The sequence below is a fragment of the Misgurnus anguillicaudatus genome, chromosome 9 (genome assembly GCF_027580225.2).
Source record: "Misgurnus anguillicaudatus chromosome 9, ASM2758022v2, whole genome shotgun sequence".
NCBI classification, from domain to species: domain Eukaryota; kingdom Metazoa; phylum Chordata; class Actinopteri; order Cypriniformes; family Cobitidae; genus Misgurnus; species Misgurnus anguillicaudatus.
Window position 1 is genome coordinate 28947761 of NC_073345.2, and position 18407 is coordinate 28966167.

General features: G+C 35.8%; 1 protein-coding gene across 1 annotated transcript in view; it reads right to left on the reverse strand.

The window, feature by feature from the left end:
* Nucleotides 1-1932: 1932 nt before the first annotated feature.
* ccbe1 (collagen and calcium binding EGF domains 1) overlaps nucleotides 1933-18407 on the reverse strand; it is an 80323-nt gene continuing 63848 nt past the window's right edge. Inside the window, exons 7-11 of the mRNA XM_055180040.2 lie at nucleotides 16892-17000; nucleotides 15987-16126; nucleotides 9294-9329; nucleotides 5056-5091; nucleotides 1933-2356 (exon numbers count right to left, since the gene is read on the reverse strand). Coding sequence (XP_055036015.2) covers nucleotides 2102-2356; nucleotides 5056-5091; nucleotides 9294-9329; nucleotides 15987-16126; nucleotides 16892-17000 — 576 coding nt within the window. The 3' untranslated portion in view covers nucleotides 1933-2101. The remainder of the gene's footprint in view (nucleotides 2357-5055; nucleotides 5092-9293; nucleotides 9330-15986; nucleotides 16127-16891; nucleotides 17001-18407) is intronic.

Genomic DNA, 18407 nt, shown 5'->3' on the forward strand with positions numbered 1-18407 from the left:
TTAGACTTTTTTTTTAAATTAAATATGCATAATATGCATACATTTGGTACCAATATGTAATTGTAAGGTACTACAATGCACTCTTCAGGTACAAAGGTGTACTTTTTAAAAAGGTTACCACCCAGTGACATCTTTTGTACCTTTTTTTCTGAGAGTGCAGGAATTGCATATCGTCACTGTCCTTGCAAAAGCTCACCATATTTTGTGATTTTTGTCATAAATCATTATTGGTGTCAGTGGGTTTTGCAAATATTTAACCAATGACAAGTACACTCACTTAAATGATTATTAGGAACACCTGTTCAATTCCTCATTAACGCAATTATCTAATCAACCAATCACATGGCAGTTGCTTAAATGCATTAATGGGGTGTGGTCCTTGTCAAGATAATCTCCTGAACTCCAAACTGAATGTCAGAATGGGAAAGAAAAGTAATTTAAACAATTTTTAGCTTAGTATTTCACAATCTGGTCAGTTACTGGGATTTTCACGCACAACAACTTCTAGGGTTTACAAAGAATGGTGTGAAAAGGGAAAAACATTCAGTATGCGTCAGTCCTGTGAGTGAAAAGGCCTTGTTGATGCTAGAGGTCAGAGGAGAATGGGCCGACTGATTCAAGCTGATGGAAGAGCAACTTTGACTGAAATAACCACTCGTTACAACCGAGGTATGCAGCAAAGCATTTGTGAAGCCACAACACGCACAACCTTGAGGCGGATGGGCTACACAGCAGAACACCCCACCGGGTACCGCTCATCTCCACTACAAATAGGAAAAAAGAGGCTACAGTTTGCACAAAATTGGACAGTTGAAGACTAGAAAAATGTTGCCTGGTTTGAGTCTTGATTTCTGAGACATTGAGATGGTAGAGTCAGAATTTGCCGTAAACAGAATGAGAAAATGGATCCATCATGCCTTGTTACCACTGTGCAGGCTGGTGGTGGTGGTGTAACGGTGTGGGTGATGTTTTCGTGGCACAATTTAGGCCCCTTAGTGCCAATTGAGTGCGTTTAAATGCCACCGCCTACCTTAGCATTGTTTCTGACCATGTCCATCCCTTTATGACCACCATGTACCCATCCGCCAATGGCTTCTTCCAGCAGGATAATGCACCATGACACAAAGCTCAAATAATTTCATATTGGTTTCTTGAACATGACAATGAGTTCACTGTACTAAAATGCCCCCTACAGTCACCAGATCTCAACCCAATAGATCATCTTTGGGATGTGGTGGAACGGGAGCTTCGTGCCCTGGATGTGCATCTCACAAATCTCCATCAACTGCAAGATGATTTTCTATCAATATGGGCCAACATTTCTAAAAAATGCTTTCAGCACCTTGTTGAATCAATGCCACATAGAATTAAGGCAGTTCTGAAGGCGAAAGGGGGTCAAACACAGTATTAGTATGATGGTCCTAATAATCCTTTAGATGAGTGTATTAATAATTGCTTGTCTACTTGTACAAACCAGTGTGCAATCATTAAAAATATAGCATTTTTTTCTCACCAACTGAGCAATATAGGAATAATGCAATGCACTCAATGAAATGCATTTATACTCCATTTACCTCATCAAAACCAAATTTAGATAGATTAAATATTAATACAGAATCACAAGTGTAAAAAAAATAAAAAAGTAAGGTTTGGATTATTTTTTTATGTTGTTGGCCTGGACTAAAGCATAACACAGAAAAATCTAAATTACAATCAGTTTTATATTGTACAGTATGTAACTGCTTTCACTTTTCGTATGTTTTCATTCTGTGTTCATAGAGCTTTACCATACGCGTGTGGTGTGTGTGTCGGTGTTATCGTAATACCAGTTAATGGTGCAAACACTTGATTTGTGGTTTTAAACAACAAAACCATGTTATGAATAAAAGTTCAAATATTTGTTAAACAAATGACTCATTCGCACTGCAGAAATTATAAAAATGTACAACCTTTATGTTATAAAAATAGAGATTTCATACAATGAAATACATTCTTTTTCAGAGATTATACTGTTAAATAGCAATCATTCTTTGATATTTACACTATTCAATCGCTCATTAATAAGTCCTTATTTCAATATTGCCATTCTTTGGAGACAGTCTTAAACCTGCCAATCCGGATTATTTAAGTTCCGGGGCAATTTTCTCTTCCTGGTGCTCTTAGGATGACTCTGGGGTTTGTAGTCCTCTCCAGATCCGAAGTCCAGGCTATCCTGGTTTTCCCTCCACGTGTCAGGGGGGAAATCCTCTCCTGATGAGTGCATTGATCTTCCATAAACTTTATGCTGTAACTCTGCGATGTCATTACGGATGTCAGCCAGCATCAGCAACAAGAAGTCAAACGATCCAGGCGGACCCTGAACACACATCACATAAATATCTGTGTCACTTGTATAAAACGTTTGTGCATATAGTACAGTAGTGTGCAATAGGCCACCACCAGCTTTGTTATTTTAGTAGAGTTTTAATGACCATTCATACTTTTTTATCACTTTATTAACTCATTCCCTGCCAGCCATTTTTATAAAAAGTTGCCTACCAGCATTTTTTGTGATTTTCACAAAAGTTTCAAAAAATGCCTTCCAGGAAAATTTTCTTATAAAAATATATAAACATACAAATATATAAAATGAAAGAACAGACCCTCTGCTTTCAAACAAACGTGAAAAACTTTAATCATATCTATATTTTTATTTCTGCTTATAAACTCTTAAATACGGGTATTCTTCTTTAAAAAGAGATTCAGAACTATTATCAAAACATACACAGAGTATACAATTAGTAAATAATTTTTTGCTTTTGTTATTTTATAAATTGGGTAAGTGCGCCATCGAGTGATTAATCGCGGTATTACAGATTAACATAAAAACTAGGGCTGTCAAAAGATTAATCAAGATAAATCACATACAAAATAAAAGTTTGTTTTGCATAATATATATGTGTGTGTACTGTGTGTATATATTATGTATGTATATAAATACACACATACATGTATGAATTTAAGAAAAATTAAATTTTTAGGTATAATGCTATATTTAGGTATATTTGTTATTTATATTTATGATATAATATATATATATATATATATAAATGTTTCGTTAATACAAACATTACTGTGTGTGTGTGTGTGTGTATTATATATAATATTATATATATTATATATAATTATATTATATATAATATTATATTATGTATTATATATAATTATATTATATATAATATTATATTATGTATTATATATAATTATATTATGTATTATATATAATTATATTATGTATTATATATATATATATATATATACTTGAGTTTATACAAATTTCTGGTTGTATTCTAATAAGAGATTGAGAAATAATCTAATGGTGGCATGATGGCCTAAGACCTAAGATACACTATACAGAACAGGATGGTCTGTGTACAGTTAATTGTTATTATTTTGGGTACCACTTTACAATAAGATGGAATTTGTTGACACAATGCATTAGCTTAAAGGAAAACGCATTTTGGGATTTTGGGATTTTAGCTAACTCACCGTATCCCCCAGAGTTAGATAAGTCCATAAATACCTTTTTCAGATCCGTGCGTCCTGTAACTCTGTCTGATGCACCCACCGCTAGCTTAGCTTAGCACAAAGACTGGAAGTGAATGGCTCCAGCTAGCATACTGCTCCCAATAAGTGACAAAATAAAGCGAACATTTTCCTATTTATGTGTTGTGATTTGTAAAGTCACACCGTGTACAAATAACAAGGTCATATGAGATACTGGGAACTATATTCTCAGAAGACGAAGCACTGCTACTTGGGCGGAGTGAAATTACTCTGCCCATGTTCGCGTTATTTTGTCACCTATTGGGAGCAGTATGCTAGCTGGAGCCATTCACTTCCAGTCTTTGTGCTAAGCTAGCGGTGAGTGTGTCAGACAGAGTTACAGGAAGCACAGAGATGAAAAAGGTATGTTTGGACTTATCTAACTCTGGGGGATACAGTGAATAAGCTAAAATCCCAAAATGTTGGCGTGTTCCTTTAAATGAACTGACAAAGATGAATCAATGCTGACAAACTATACTGCTCATCGTCAGTTAAAGGTGCAGTGTGTAAGTTTTAGCGGCTTCTAGTGGTGAGGTTGTGAATTGCAACCAACGGCTCAGTCCACTGCTCACCTCTTGCTTTTGAAACACATAGAGAAGCTACGGTAGCCGCCACCGGACAAACATTTCATCGTTGGAGACAACTTAGTAAAAAAGTTTGTCTGTTAAGGGCATCGTAGAAACATGGCTGCACAAAATGGCGGCTTCCATGTAAGGGTATGTAGATAAAACGTCTCATTCTAAGACAATAAACACATAACGGTTCATTATAAAAAGGTCTTTATACACCCCTGATAATATAGTTTTGTATATTATTTTGCATTTCTGTCAAGAGATCCTTCTAAAAATTACACACTGCACCTTTAACGTAAGCTAATGCATTTACTAATGTTTACAAATATATTTATAATTGTTTCCAAGCAAACAAAATAATAACAATTTACACCATTTAACCCGTTCAAAAGTTTAAGTACCCCTTACAATTTAATGAATTGTGTTGACTTCTTGAACCTAAGTGAATGTCTGTATCTTTCGTAATAGTTGTGCGAGTCTCTCAATTGTCCTCAGTGCAAAAATATGAATCTCAACATCATACAGTCACTGTTGGAAAGGGTTCAAATATGCAGAAAATGCTGGAAAAACAAAGTTTGTGCAGGACCCAGAGGATTTTTTTGAAGACCAATGGAGAGTTTAATGGCTTAGGACAAACAAAAGACTCATGATTTACTATAACCCAACCTGAAAAACGTCAGTGATTGTCAAGGTAACATCATATAGTATTAAGAATCAAGGGGATGTAAACTTTTGAACTGAAGTTATTTTTGTAAATTTCGTATTGTGGACACACAAACATGCACGCACACCTGTTAGAGGTGAACCAGAAAGAAAAGGTGTAAAGAGGGCAGTACAGATAAAAAATATTTCAAACACAAACTGTATGAGAGAAAGGTTCATGATAAGAGGTTCTTACTGGTGGTCCGGGTTCCCCAGGAAGCCCCCTCTCCCCCTGGAGAATCCAAACAAATATTTGGGTTAGCAGGATTACAGTAAAGAAGAAATGAGAAGTCCAACGGGACAGTTATTGCCCTCTATCTCTCAGTAACACGATCACACGCCAGCAAACAAGAAAGTCAAAATCAGACCTCCTAATTCTCACTTTCCAAGTCTCAGATTAATCACTCAAAACCATAATATAGCTGCCATGTAAAATCAAAAGACATAAATGAGTTTATTTAGCATCAGAGTGTATCTAAATGTTATCTTAGCGCTGTTTCTGCGCACCATTTGGAGTCGGTCTATAGCTCATTTGGGCTGAGGGATGGCTGTAGGTACCGCACAGACAGACATTGTGAGATATTGACCCCTCTGCTGGGATTATGTAGGGTCAGGGTTCGCACAGAGGTACTGAGCGAGGCCAGATGTTTTCGATTTGAACACAAAGCCAGAGTAACACAAACATGTAACTGAAGCGCACAAACACAATATACGCAAGATCAACCTTCAACCTCTGTTTGAACACGCACGCATGTTTTAAACAAACAAGGCTGTTTTTATAGAGGTACAGTTGAAAGATACTTCATTCAGGCACACTTGTTGTTACACAGTGAATTCAATTTCACACCCAGAATGCAATTCATTATGCAACAATAGTCTGTGTTACAACTCTGGACATTAGCATTAAGTGTTTGGTACATTAAGGTTGCACACTTGACATCTAGCTAGCTGAATAACAGCACACTTGATTAATGGCATAGATATCTGAAGATAAGGTTATTGTATTTTCAAATGACTAGTCTCTAATAAGTGTGCTTACTTTAGGCGACCTAAACATCTCGGCTAAAACATGAACAAACTTCTACCTTTTTCCAAAACTTTGATAATCCCATTTTTACTATAGTTGTCTATTTTGTTGTTCTGTCATAATCAAAGTTTTTTTTTGTAGTGAAAGATTATAAAAAGGTATGAAAACAATTGACCAAATGGTACTTTTTACAAACTTGTATCCATTTCTATGTAATCAAGGAAGATATTTGTATCAAGTAGCAAAACGGAAGCACCATTGACTTCCATAGTAGGAAATAAAAATACTATGGAAGTCAATGTTGGTCGAGTAAATGATGAATTTCCCTTTTTGGGTGAACTATCCCTTTAAGCACCTTTATTTTTAATGCGTATTTGTGACCCCTTGTTGGCAAAATGAGTCGGAATGAGCAAATTTTCAAAAATGAGTTATTGATATTTTGACATTTTCTATTAAAAAAAAAAAAAAGGAAAATTATGTATGATTTGTTGAGGTCTGACAAAAATGACAGAGGTACAAGTGTTTGAAGTCGACAGAGTCAACAAAGTCGATTTTAAGAAAAATCAAGTTGAAGATTTTTAAAGGTTCAAAAACAAAAACACAGCATATATACCTTAAAATCAGTGGTAAAACGAATAGATTTAACACACACAAACTCAAAAACAATATCTATAGGAAAATATATGTTCAACTTTTGTCTGACTTTAGACAGACAGCTTTAAGATCTAGGGCTCTATCTTACATCCGGCGCAATGCAGCGCAATGCGCGACACAAGTGTCTTTTGTTAGTTTCCACCCTGCGCAATTATAATTTTCACATTTAGCGCCGCGTTGTTTAAATAGCAAATGCATTTGCGCCCCCTTTTGCGCCCATGGGCATTATGGCCTGAAAACGAGGTGTGTTCAGGCTCATTGTTGGCGCGTTGCTATTTTGAGACAACTAAAATAGAGTACGCCATTGACCAACAAAAACCTGCTCTAAAGTCTAAAGTCAAAGGCGCAATGTTTTTTTTTTTGTTATTTAAAGAGCGCATTAGTAATATGCGCCTAAACGGGACGACAACGCGGGTTTGCTTAACACATACATGAATGCGCAGCAGCACAAAGACGCTTTTAAATATGAAAGATTAAAGGATTGAATGTAAAAGATTATTACTGAGTCTCTTAGACATAAATGAGGACTAATTATGAGACGTTAGGAGACACAAAGAGCTGCTTCACATGTAGACTGATAAGTAAATAAATGCTTTGCTTTAATGCATCTGTTTTTAAATGTTTTTAAATGCTACTCCTGGATTTATTGTATATGATGACTCTGTACCTGTAGATATGGTGAGATGAGAAACATTTTTAAGTAATGCCTAAAAAAACTGACGCTGTCCAAGTGCTGAAACATGCGCAGAGCCGTTTGTAAATTATTTATCTCTTGTTTGTTACAAATAAAGTATTTTACAAACCTTTTCTTACATAATTGTAAATTATTTTTTGATGATATTGGATAGCCATACATTTCAAGCAATTAAAAGCCTGATTTTTTTACTTCCATGACTTTTTAATAAAAAAAAAACAATTTCAATACAAGTGAAAAACAACACAATTATTTAACATTAATCTTAAACTGGGGATCTTCTTCCTCCGCTTAGTTTTTCAGTTTACAAAGTCCGTCATCTAAATAGGGATTAGACATAGCGCCAGTGCAACCGACATTTAAAGGGGATGAGAGCTGAGACTCTCATTGGTTTATTGCACGTTACGCCCAAAATACTCCCATTACAATAAGACCAACCCTTTTCGACCATGCGCTCGGCGCACAAACCATTTTTCCCGTCATTAAATTAGCAAAAGTGGATTCGGACATGCCCATTTAGACGTTGCACTGTGCGCTTTAGACAATGCGCTTAGATCGTTAAAATAGGGCCCCTAATGTTATGCAAGAATCTAATATAATGTTACACATTAGATATTTTTCCCAACAGTTAACCCAAACATTCACATAAGCCATAACAGATTATGGGGTGGTTTCCCGGACAGAGATTAGCTTAAGCCAGGACTAGGCCTTAGTTTAATTTGAAAATATAGCTAGTTTTAACAAACATGCCTTACTAAAAACTAGGGCTGTCAAAAGATGAATTGCGATTAATCGCATACAAAATAAAAGTTTGTTTTTGCATAATATTTGTGTGTGCACTGTGTGTAATTATTTTGTAGGCTTATATATAAATACACACACATGCATGTATGTATTTAAGAAACTTTTACATGTGTGTGTGTGTGTGTGTGTGTGTATATATATATATATATATATATATATATATATATATATATATATATATATATATATATATATATATATATATATCAATTCAAAATATATACATACATAACATTTTTCTTAAATGTATACATGTATGTGTGAATTTATAAATAGCACACACATATATTATGCAAAAACAAACTTTTATTTTGTATGCAATTAATCGCGATTAATCTTTTGACAGCCCTAATAAAAACAATTCTTGTGTGCATTTTGAGGGAAAACAAAGGGCACTGATGTATTTTAAGATATGTCAGTCCAAGTTGTTTTGTTGGACAGCTCTTAAATTTATTTTAGTCTAGAACTAGTCTAATCCTTGTCTGGGAAACCGCCCCTTTATCTGCGTGAATTCCTGTCCAAACGGTAATTCTGTGTATATATTGGGGTCGTGCGCTCGCGCATCTGTGTGCATGTGTGGTTTCATGTCTTAACGCTCTTAATAACTCTTTTAACATCAAGCAAGCCCTGCACTTTATTTTTTTAATTCCTGCATGTTTTAAAACTGAAACCAAAATGTCAGACGTACTTGTAGATGAACACCCATCTTTGTACAGGTTAAGCATTTAGGACAGTACACCTCTCAGAAAACATACAAATAAAGATAATTTTAGATGTTTAATGACTATTTAGAGCATTAGGGTCGGTAGATGAGGGCTTAATGTACTTATTTCTATGAAAACCTCAATTTCAACGATAATCGACATTCATATTTTGTTCTGCCTCTAGCTCAAAATTGGACCGTGCGCATTCCGACTCATTTTGCCAGCATGGGTCACATATCAGTTTTTTTTTCCGCAAATTCCTGTGAAATTCCTCAGTGTAATCAAATTTGCATATTTTGACTAACAGTATTTCCAATTTCCAGAATGTAATAATGGTGTTTTGCTACCAATGATTTAATATTACAATGGATGATGTCATATTTGATCCTTTGACCTGAATTTATTTCATTAGTGATGTTGTGATTGGTCTTAATCAGCAAATCATTTTTATTTTCCAAATATTTGCATTTCAGACACGAAAAACAGCCTGTGGTTACAATGTGCTTTTGAGCATAGAGATAATAATAAATAAAAAACATACAGTACTGTACCTTTATGCCATCTTTCCCTGGAGCCCCTGGTGGACCCTACACAAACACACACGCACACACATCCGGATTAAACACACAATCACTATAACAAGACTACAACAAACAAGTATGCACTGTCCAAAACAAAAGAGATCAATATATGGTTTATTTTGTGATAAATGCTGTTTTTTAGTTTGATGTGTCAGCTGTTTAAACCAGACTGACAAAAAATAGCTTAAGTTGCTTATTTAAGAAAAAAACTGTACTTCTGAAATGTAAAATATTGTGAAACAGCAATAAAATACAACATTCCAAATCACAGACCCGAATAAACACAAAATAGCATTTATGAATGAAAAGTGCTTTTGATGTAAAAGTAAACAATTGTTCTTGTTGGAATTAAGCTTATCAGTTCATCTTCTAACAGACTTTATAAAAACTGACTCTTATCTGAACATATCCGCATGCCAGCCAACAGCCAAATTAAAAAGGACCCTCGGCACTCCAAACAATTTAAAGAATATTAGATTTGATGGTCTTATTCATTCAACTCGAATATTTTCAAACATCAAATCATGCTTGTCAAGAGCCCCAGGGTACATCTGAGCCGCATTTGCAACAGCATGGAAAATATGATTCATATGTCTAAAAATACTGCATTGAATTGTGGGTCTTTATGCAGGTGATTATGGAGAGCTGGTGCTGGGCCAGTGGCAATGTCAACAGTCTTTGTTATAGCAGCGGTTGAACACAGTGCTCATGATAGGCAGGGAAGCGTTACGATTGCTTACTGATACAAACAGAAACACATTTATAGTTTTGAACCTCAAGCACATCATCCCACAGTACGAAGATAAAACATCCTGTTTAGCATTTCCAAGTAGTGCACTCCAAACTGCATGACTTCCCATTTATCAAATACAATTTTTTTATTTTAATCCCAAACTGAATTCATAATGTGAGCTACGACTCAAGAGCATTGAACGTTTCATGTTTCAACATTCAGGGTTCATAAATTATTGCATAACATCAGCAACACCGTATTTTTCTTCATTGATGGCTTGCACTTCTACGATGTGCTCGGATGCATTCAAAGCAAAAAGCCGACGCTATCGAACAAATCGCACGGGCCAAAGAAAGCAACCGTGAGCCGAACACAGCCGGTCTTGTTCTTGTTAGACCCATTATCATTTGTCAACTCGGATTCTGCAATTTGGCATATTGCGCTTTATAGTGTCGTTTTTTACAGTAAATCTGGCTCTGCCTCCAAGCCGCAAAAAAGCTTTACTGTAAATAAACATTTTTGCTAATCAAAGAAAGTTAGGAGCAGAGATCCCGACAGAAAAGAAATACAGGAAAAGAATAAAAAAGAAGATGATGAAAGTGATTCGTGTCCTAGTTTCAACCCCACCTGCAACGCGGCCCCCTTTGGGGGTCATAGGTCATCCAGCTGAAGAGGTCAGGGGGTTTAGGGTACACGTGTTCAAGCGCTAGCCTAGACGGAGGTGACCCGGCTTTTTTGAGACGGAGCTACGATCCTGCTGGTTTATTTCAGCTCGTGATCATTAAAACAAATCTGTGTTGGAGCCAAGTATGGAAATGTAGATTATATAACTCTGGTGTGTGATAAGTCTTAGGTTAATGTAAACAGAAAAACGAAACAGAAAATCAAGCGTGTCAAAATACTGGATCTGGCCAGCAGAACTCGCAATGTAAATGTGCGTCCGCTGCTCCAAATGGGTTTGGTGGAAACGAAACAGAGCCTGCACCTGCCGATCCGGTTTCAGTCTAACACGGCTGCTGAATCTATTAAAGCAATAGTTCACCCGAAAATAAAACTTATGTCATCGTTTAATTACCACTTACCACCATACCCATATGACTCCCACACCACACTGCTGTTATTCATACAAAGACGGTGAATGGAGACCAGTGAAAGATTTTCAGTACATAAATTCAGTCTGTACAACACAAAAAGCTGATTATATGGCATTCGAAGACTCGAAATAAAAAGCAAGATACTTATAACAACTACTTTTGTGATGCTTTTATGCAGTGGCGGCTCGTGACTGCTCATCCGAGGGGTGCAAATTCAAAATATGTGTTCGACGTGTCATGTGTGTTGCTTGTGTTTTCAAAATATGTGTTTGTTGCATTATGTGAACCATGTGCATCACGTGTTTTGTCAAAATAAGTGCCTGATGCACACGCGCCAAACCGTTTATGATAAAAGAGACGCTCACGTTCACAAAATACACGCAAGACAGTCCTTTAACAGTAAAGTCTGACTACGCATGAAATTATGCGAGTATCTGGCAAACGCAAGCGTCTCTTTTATCATAAACCCTTTAGACGCGTCTACCGCAGGCACTTATTTTGACCAGACACGTGATGCACAGGATCACTCGACGCGCAGAACACATATTTTGAAATTACGAACCACACACATGACGGCTACATACACTCACTTGTATGATGTCACAGCAGTAGGCAGCGCAAATATAACAACACGCCTTCAATCCCTCCCACTATGAAGTGATACTAAACTCGATGGAAAAGCTAATCAAGCCAAAGTGAAGTGAGCTGACACGGCCTGACCCGTGGGGTAGTTTGAAATGGAAAAGCGCCATTAGAGATAGATACTGGTACCTTAACTCTTTCCCCACCATTGCCAAGTTATCTCGTCAATTAAAGGAAAACATTTGCATGAAAAAAACCCTGTGTTCCTAAGTTTTCATGGTTATCTGTACTACCGTGATTATCCACTAGATGCGCACTTACCCAATTTATAAAAACTGAAGCAAAAAATTATATATTAATTTTACAATCTGATCTCTAATAAAATTCCTTCACAAAAATGCAATTATTTCAGCTTTTTGCTAAAAAAAGTAAAAAAAAAACATATTTAAGAGTTTATAAGCAGATAATTTTTTTTTATAGTTTTTCCCCCCGTTTTGTTTGTTTGTTTATTGTTTGTTTGAAAGCAGAGGGTCTGTTGGTTCATTTGATATATTTGTATGTTTATATAATTTTAGAAGAAATTTTTCCTGAAGGGCATTTTGTGAAACTTTTGTGAAAATCACAAAAAATGCTGGCAGGCAACTTAAAAAAAAGGCTGGCTGGGAATAAGTTAAAGTAACATATCTGTTCCTAATGGTACATATTAGGACCTTCTTAAAAGTTACCGTCCCAGTTACAACTTTTATACCTTCCTTTCTAAGAGTGTATGGAAAAAGGGAAAATTCCTCTCTTGTGTTTAACAAAATCAAGAAAATCATTGAGGTTGAAGCGGAGAGAGGATCCGTAAATAACAAAAAAAATAAATGGGGGGGGGTGAACTGTCCTTTTTAAAAGTTTCCTGTAAAAGCATCTTGATGTGGGATTCCATCCATAAACAAACGTCTGATGTCCCATATGAAACCATCCATTTGTTAAGCATCCATTTTACTCAAAGTAAAAACATCTGAAGTATGAGCACATCTTAAACGTATAAAAAAGCGAACACAAATATTTACGGTCGTGAACTTGGTCTACGGAGGCCAGATACACATGCCACAATGTGATGATTCGGCTGAAAAGGTTAACTTTAGAAAGTCTAATGTGATTCACAGCACTTGTAATTTGAGTGTGTGTGTGTGTGTGTGAGATGATAATTCATTATGTTTGTCGGTACGGGGAAGAATGTGCAAAAGAGTAATGAGGGTTAACAGCCCGTAACAGGAAGTGTAAAGCATGTCATAGTCGACGGCAACCACAGGTCAATGGGCTACGACACCTTCATACTGTGTTTGAAATGTAGCTTGATGCAGTTACTCTTCACCTGATACGAATAAAGAATGAAATATTAAGCTGTGGAAACTCTAGAGCTACTATTACTATAGGGGAAACTATTCGGCATCTTAAGAATGTAAGTGTGCCGTGACATGCTGTAATCTTTACACTGGGGTGCTCATTCAGACTCCCGGGGATCAAACTTCACGCTGTGTTTATTGTCTGCCAAATTCCAGACTTTCAACACAAAACCCCCCCGAAACGTATGTCTATGAACTCCTTCATTCACTTCTCAAATATCATAAAAGGAAGATCCATATGTGACCCTGCCTGTGAAAAATTACCCTAGATAATGTAAAGATCATTCTTTGAAAATATAACCTTGACATGTTTAATATTGACTGAGAAAGATAAAAAACTTAGATGCTCATAGTCCAATAAATATATTTTCAGATTTTTTTTTTTTTTAAAAGGCTAGGTCTAGTCTTTTAACTCTTTGAATACTGAATCATTCATTCAGGTATTCAATGTAAGCGAACTGCGCAAGTTAAAAAAATCTGATCTTTGGTGGATATTCGTGCCGCGTTACCAATCAGGAGCTAGCTCTAGTAGTGACGTGATTCGAAGGAGTGAGCGGAGTCACAGAAGCCCCTCCCATGACGCAAATTTCTGCAAGAATGTCCCGAATGACTAGAATTTCACACGCGAATAAAGCGAGCAAACTCAAAATGTTCAAGCATACGACTACGCCCGAATAGCGCGCTGTTGCCGCCTCTACCGCGGCTGGTGTGAACGCCACATTACAATTTCAACATTTTATTCTATATTTTATCACGATGTATATTTCCTGGGATTGTACCTGTGACCTTTCGCTTTGCTAATGCAATCCTCTACCAGTTGAGTCACAGGAACATGTTAACTCATTCACCGCCAGCACTTTTGAGATTAGTTGCCCACCTGCATTTTTGTGATTTTAACAAAAGTTTCACAAAATTCCTTGCAGGAAAAATTATCTTCTATAAATATATAAACATACAAATTATATCAAATTAAAGAACACACCCTTTGCTTTCAAACAAACAATAAACAAACAAACAAACAAACAAAATGGGGCAAAAACGTTTCATTATATATTTACTTAATCCACTTAATTTAACCACTGAAATATGGATATTTCTCTTCAAAAATACAACATTTTGAGGAAAAAGCTTAAAAAATTGCGTTTTTGTAAAGGAATTTATGTTAGATATCAGACTCAGAATGACTATCAAACATAAAGGCAGTTAAAATAAATCATTACTTCTTTTTAACTTCCGTTTTTGATAAATTCGGTTTTGGCGCCATCCAGTGGATAAAAGCGGTATTACACTTTCACTTTGAAATTCGTCCAGAAAGGAATAATTATTAGTTAAATATTAACTCATAATTGACGAGATAACTCGTCAATGGCGGGGAATGAGTTAATGTTATTTTTCAAAGCACAGCAATGCTTCTTAACAATACATACCGTTTTAATGCAGCTTTACAGAAAATACTGCCTTAATACTCCCTGCAAAATTTTCAAGAAAATTTTTTCTTAGTATTTTTGTCTTGTTTTCAGTAAAAATATCTAAAAACTCTTAAATTAAAATGCTTTTTCTTGATTAGCAAAACGACCCAAGAAAATAAGTCTAAAAAATATCAAATTTAAGTCATTTTGTGCGTAAAACAAGCAAAAAAATCTGCCAATGGGGTAGGCAGATTTTTCTTGAATTTAGTGCTTAAGAAAAATGTTCAAGACTTTTTTGCTTACCCTATTGGCAGATTTTTTTTTTGCATGTTTTATGCACAAAATCACTTAAATTTGATATTTTTGGTCTTAAAACTAGACTTATTTTCTTGAGTCGTTTTGCTCATCAAGAAAAAGCATCTTAATTTAAGACTTTTTAGATATTTTTACTGAAAACAAGACAAAAATACTAAGAACATTTTTTCTTAAAAATATTTTTTTGCAGTGCAGGTCTTACTATAAAAATGACAGATGGCATTTTTTTTAGAAGAGGACTGAAACTAAAGTGGACTATATACTTCTGCATCGATTGTACGCTGTAGCCTATGCATAAATGCGAGCCCTCGACAGTAAACTGATGCGCAGCTCTCCAAAAATGTAACAACCCGTCAGTTCTACGTGGACCACAAGCGCTGTGATTGATTTGCTAAAACCCCTCCCCGTCAGTTCTAAAAAATATGCATTGCATTCCTCATATGCATTTACGCTTGTGACGGTAAAACAAGATGGACAACTTTATTAGCGATATTTAATTAATATTTAGTGATATTTAAACTCTTACATTGCATCCTCTGCATGTGTAATTGCACATCGGCGCAAACAAAAACAGAGATGAATAAATAAAAAAAATGATGCGTAGCCTACGGTGTAGAGGCTGCAGTGTAGGTCCTACACAGAACTATAAACCCAACTTAAAGTCTATTGGATGCAGACATACTATAGTTTTACCCCCTTTAACCTTCTTTAGTATATCCTTTAGTAAACCATAACAAATGTGGTTATCTAAAACTGGGTAGACCGGTGGTCTACAACCTTTTTTAGGCTAGGGACCCCTTAATGGATAGAGAGGAGGAGCAGGGACCCCTTGTACAAAATAATAATTTTTGGCATACTACATATTATTTTATTTGAGCTTAATTAAACTGAATACATTATATTGGGGAAATACATATTTTTATTATTAGCATATTAATGGCTACTTTTTCATTTTTTTTTATTTTGAATTCAAACAATATTTGGAGGACCCCCGATAATACCACCAAGAACCCCCCAGACCCATGAAGTAGACTCATAATTATATATGTAAATTAGTTCTCCTTATTAAAGACAGTTGAGAACATTATTATTGGCTTTATATGATATGTGATAGTCGTGAGGTTTGAAATGATGCTTACCATTGGACCACGCCGGCCCTGCTTAATGTGAGAGAGGTCTGGTGATGGCCCCATGGGCCCCATGTCACCCCGGGGACCGGTCAGACCTGGTGAACCCATCTGTCCTGGAGGGCCAGGGGAACCTTTGGGTCCTGGGCTTCCTAAAAGACAGAGACAAGAGAGATAAATGGATAAAATGTATGAAAAATTTAACAATACTTTTTTTACCAAACAAAAACTTTTGATCATTGAAAAATAAAATTCACAAATGTTCATTGTTACACTGCAAAAAATGACTTTCTTACTTAGTATTTTTGTCTTGTTTTTTCTAAAAATTCTTAAATTAAGATGTATTTTCTTGATGATCAAAATGACCTAGGAAAATAAGTCTATTTTTTAGACAAGAAAAAATATAAAATGTAAGCAAATTTGTGCTTAAAACAAGCACAATTATTCTGCCAATGGAATAAGAATTTTTTTTTGAATTAAGTGTTTATGAAAAAAGTTAACTTATTTCAAGAAAATATGGAAAAAAAATTTTTTTGCTAGTTTTAAGCACTGATTTACTTAAAGTTTATAATTTTTGTCTAAAAACTAGACTTATTTTCCTAGGTCATGTTGCTCATCATGAAAATACATCTTAATTTAAGATTTTTTTTTAGATTTTTTTTACTGAAAACAAGACAAAAATACTAAGAAAGTCATTTTTTGCAGTGTATACAAAGCAGCTTTACACAGACTCAAAACAATAAAAAAGACAAATAACAAAAGCATGGCAATTTTCAACTACAGATTAGAAATAGCTTAATACAAGCTGTATTATAGACCTTATTGTATGCATAGACCTTAATAATGTACTACTGTTATATTTTTAACATCCATTTTTAAGGTAGACCTTTATTTTTATTAGTAAATGTGAATCTCACCGGCAGGCCCAGGTGGACCTGGAGGTCCAGGTAAGAACGGATGTGTTGTCAGCTTCTTTTCATTGGTCAACTGCTTACTGACCTCGGCATTGTTTGGCAACATGGCTATCTAAAGAAAGAAATATAACAAATTCTCTCACAATTTCTTTATATATAACTAGAAAAGAAACTGATTGAAAATGACATACACTGGCTTCAAACACTGGATCAGTCCAGTCTATTAGATATTTTATGTTAAACAAAACCAAGAGCGAAAATGATTCAATGTTCACTTTATTCAGGGTACATTTCACCATAAAATAATCTGACAGCAGCAAATTACCACATGTTCTGTTAATAATGTCAAAATGAGTGACTTGTAATAAAACAATACGAGCGTGATACCGTTCAGTATGTAATCCGATCTATAAACTGTAACATCTGTATGCATACCATTCGCAAAAACATGCAAGAAATCCCTGAATTATTCAGGTGGGTGCTGGACAGATTGAGATCAGTACCTGTCTTTTACTAGAGTATTTCACTTCAAAGCTCTGATGTCTGAGGCTCTTTGGGTGAACTGGAAGTATCCATTACTTTCTAACCTTTGAGCTTTAGACAACAAAGCACACACAACACACACACAGGTCTTTGAGGTCTCGCCACACACACTAGATACAGCCCCAGGCCTAGCGCATAAATCTGTGTAAGTGTCTGCGTTCGGTCCATTGCAAGCAATTTAAATCCCATTTGTCGTTGTTTCTGGTTTTGATTTGTGGTGGTTTCTTGGGCTGCCTATATTTCAATCCAACGTCGCACCGTGTGCCAATGTCAACCACTTACGATGGCGCAAGCGATTAGCAGAATTATGTGCCGTGAAGAAAGGTCCGTTTTGCACATAAGATCTGGAGAAGTACATCACTGTGACTATACAGAGGTAAAAACAAGTTCACATTTATTTGATTTTTAAACTGATTGAAACTAATCTGGTGACTGGAGTTTAGATAGGAACACATTATATGTACTGGCTATATATACAGTATATATTAACAAAGACAAAATCTTCTAATCTTTGCCTCGCTTCCTCAAAAGGTAGTGTCTAGGCTGGGCGGTAGTAGGGGTCAGATGTAAGCTTTCCAACCAGTTCACATGTTAGCTGTGTATTGCAAAAATGTATTTGAATTTTATTTAATCTCACACTGTTTTAACTCTTTCCCTGCCATTGACGAGTTATCTCGGCAATAGAGACAGAGCGCAGTTATGCAAATTTGAAAACCACGCCCAACGGGGGGGAAAACAATCCAACCGTCTCCATTGACTTTGTATGGCGAGAGGCTTATAACAAAAAACAGAATAATGCCTAAAAGCTGCTGTGTGACAATATGTACAGCTAACAAGCCAAAGAACCCAGAAATATGTTTTATAAGCTGTCGAGGCATAAAACCCAAGCTTTAAGGAGAAAAAAGTGGACCGCCGACTACGTTTCCCCCTAGTGGACGCAGTTCTACTAATAGGAGTACTATGAAAAGTTGCCTGT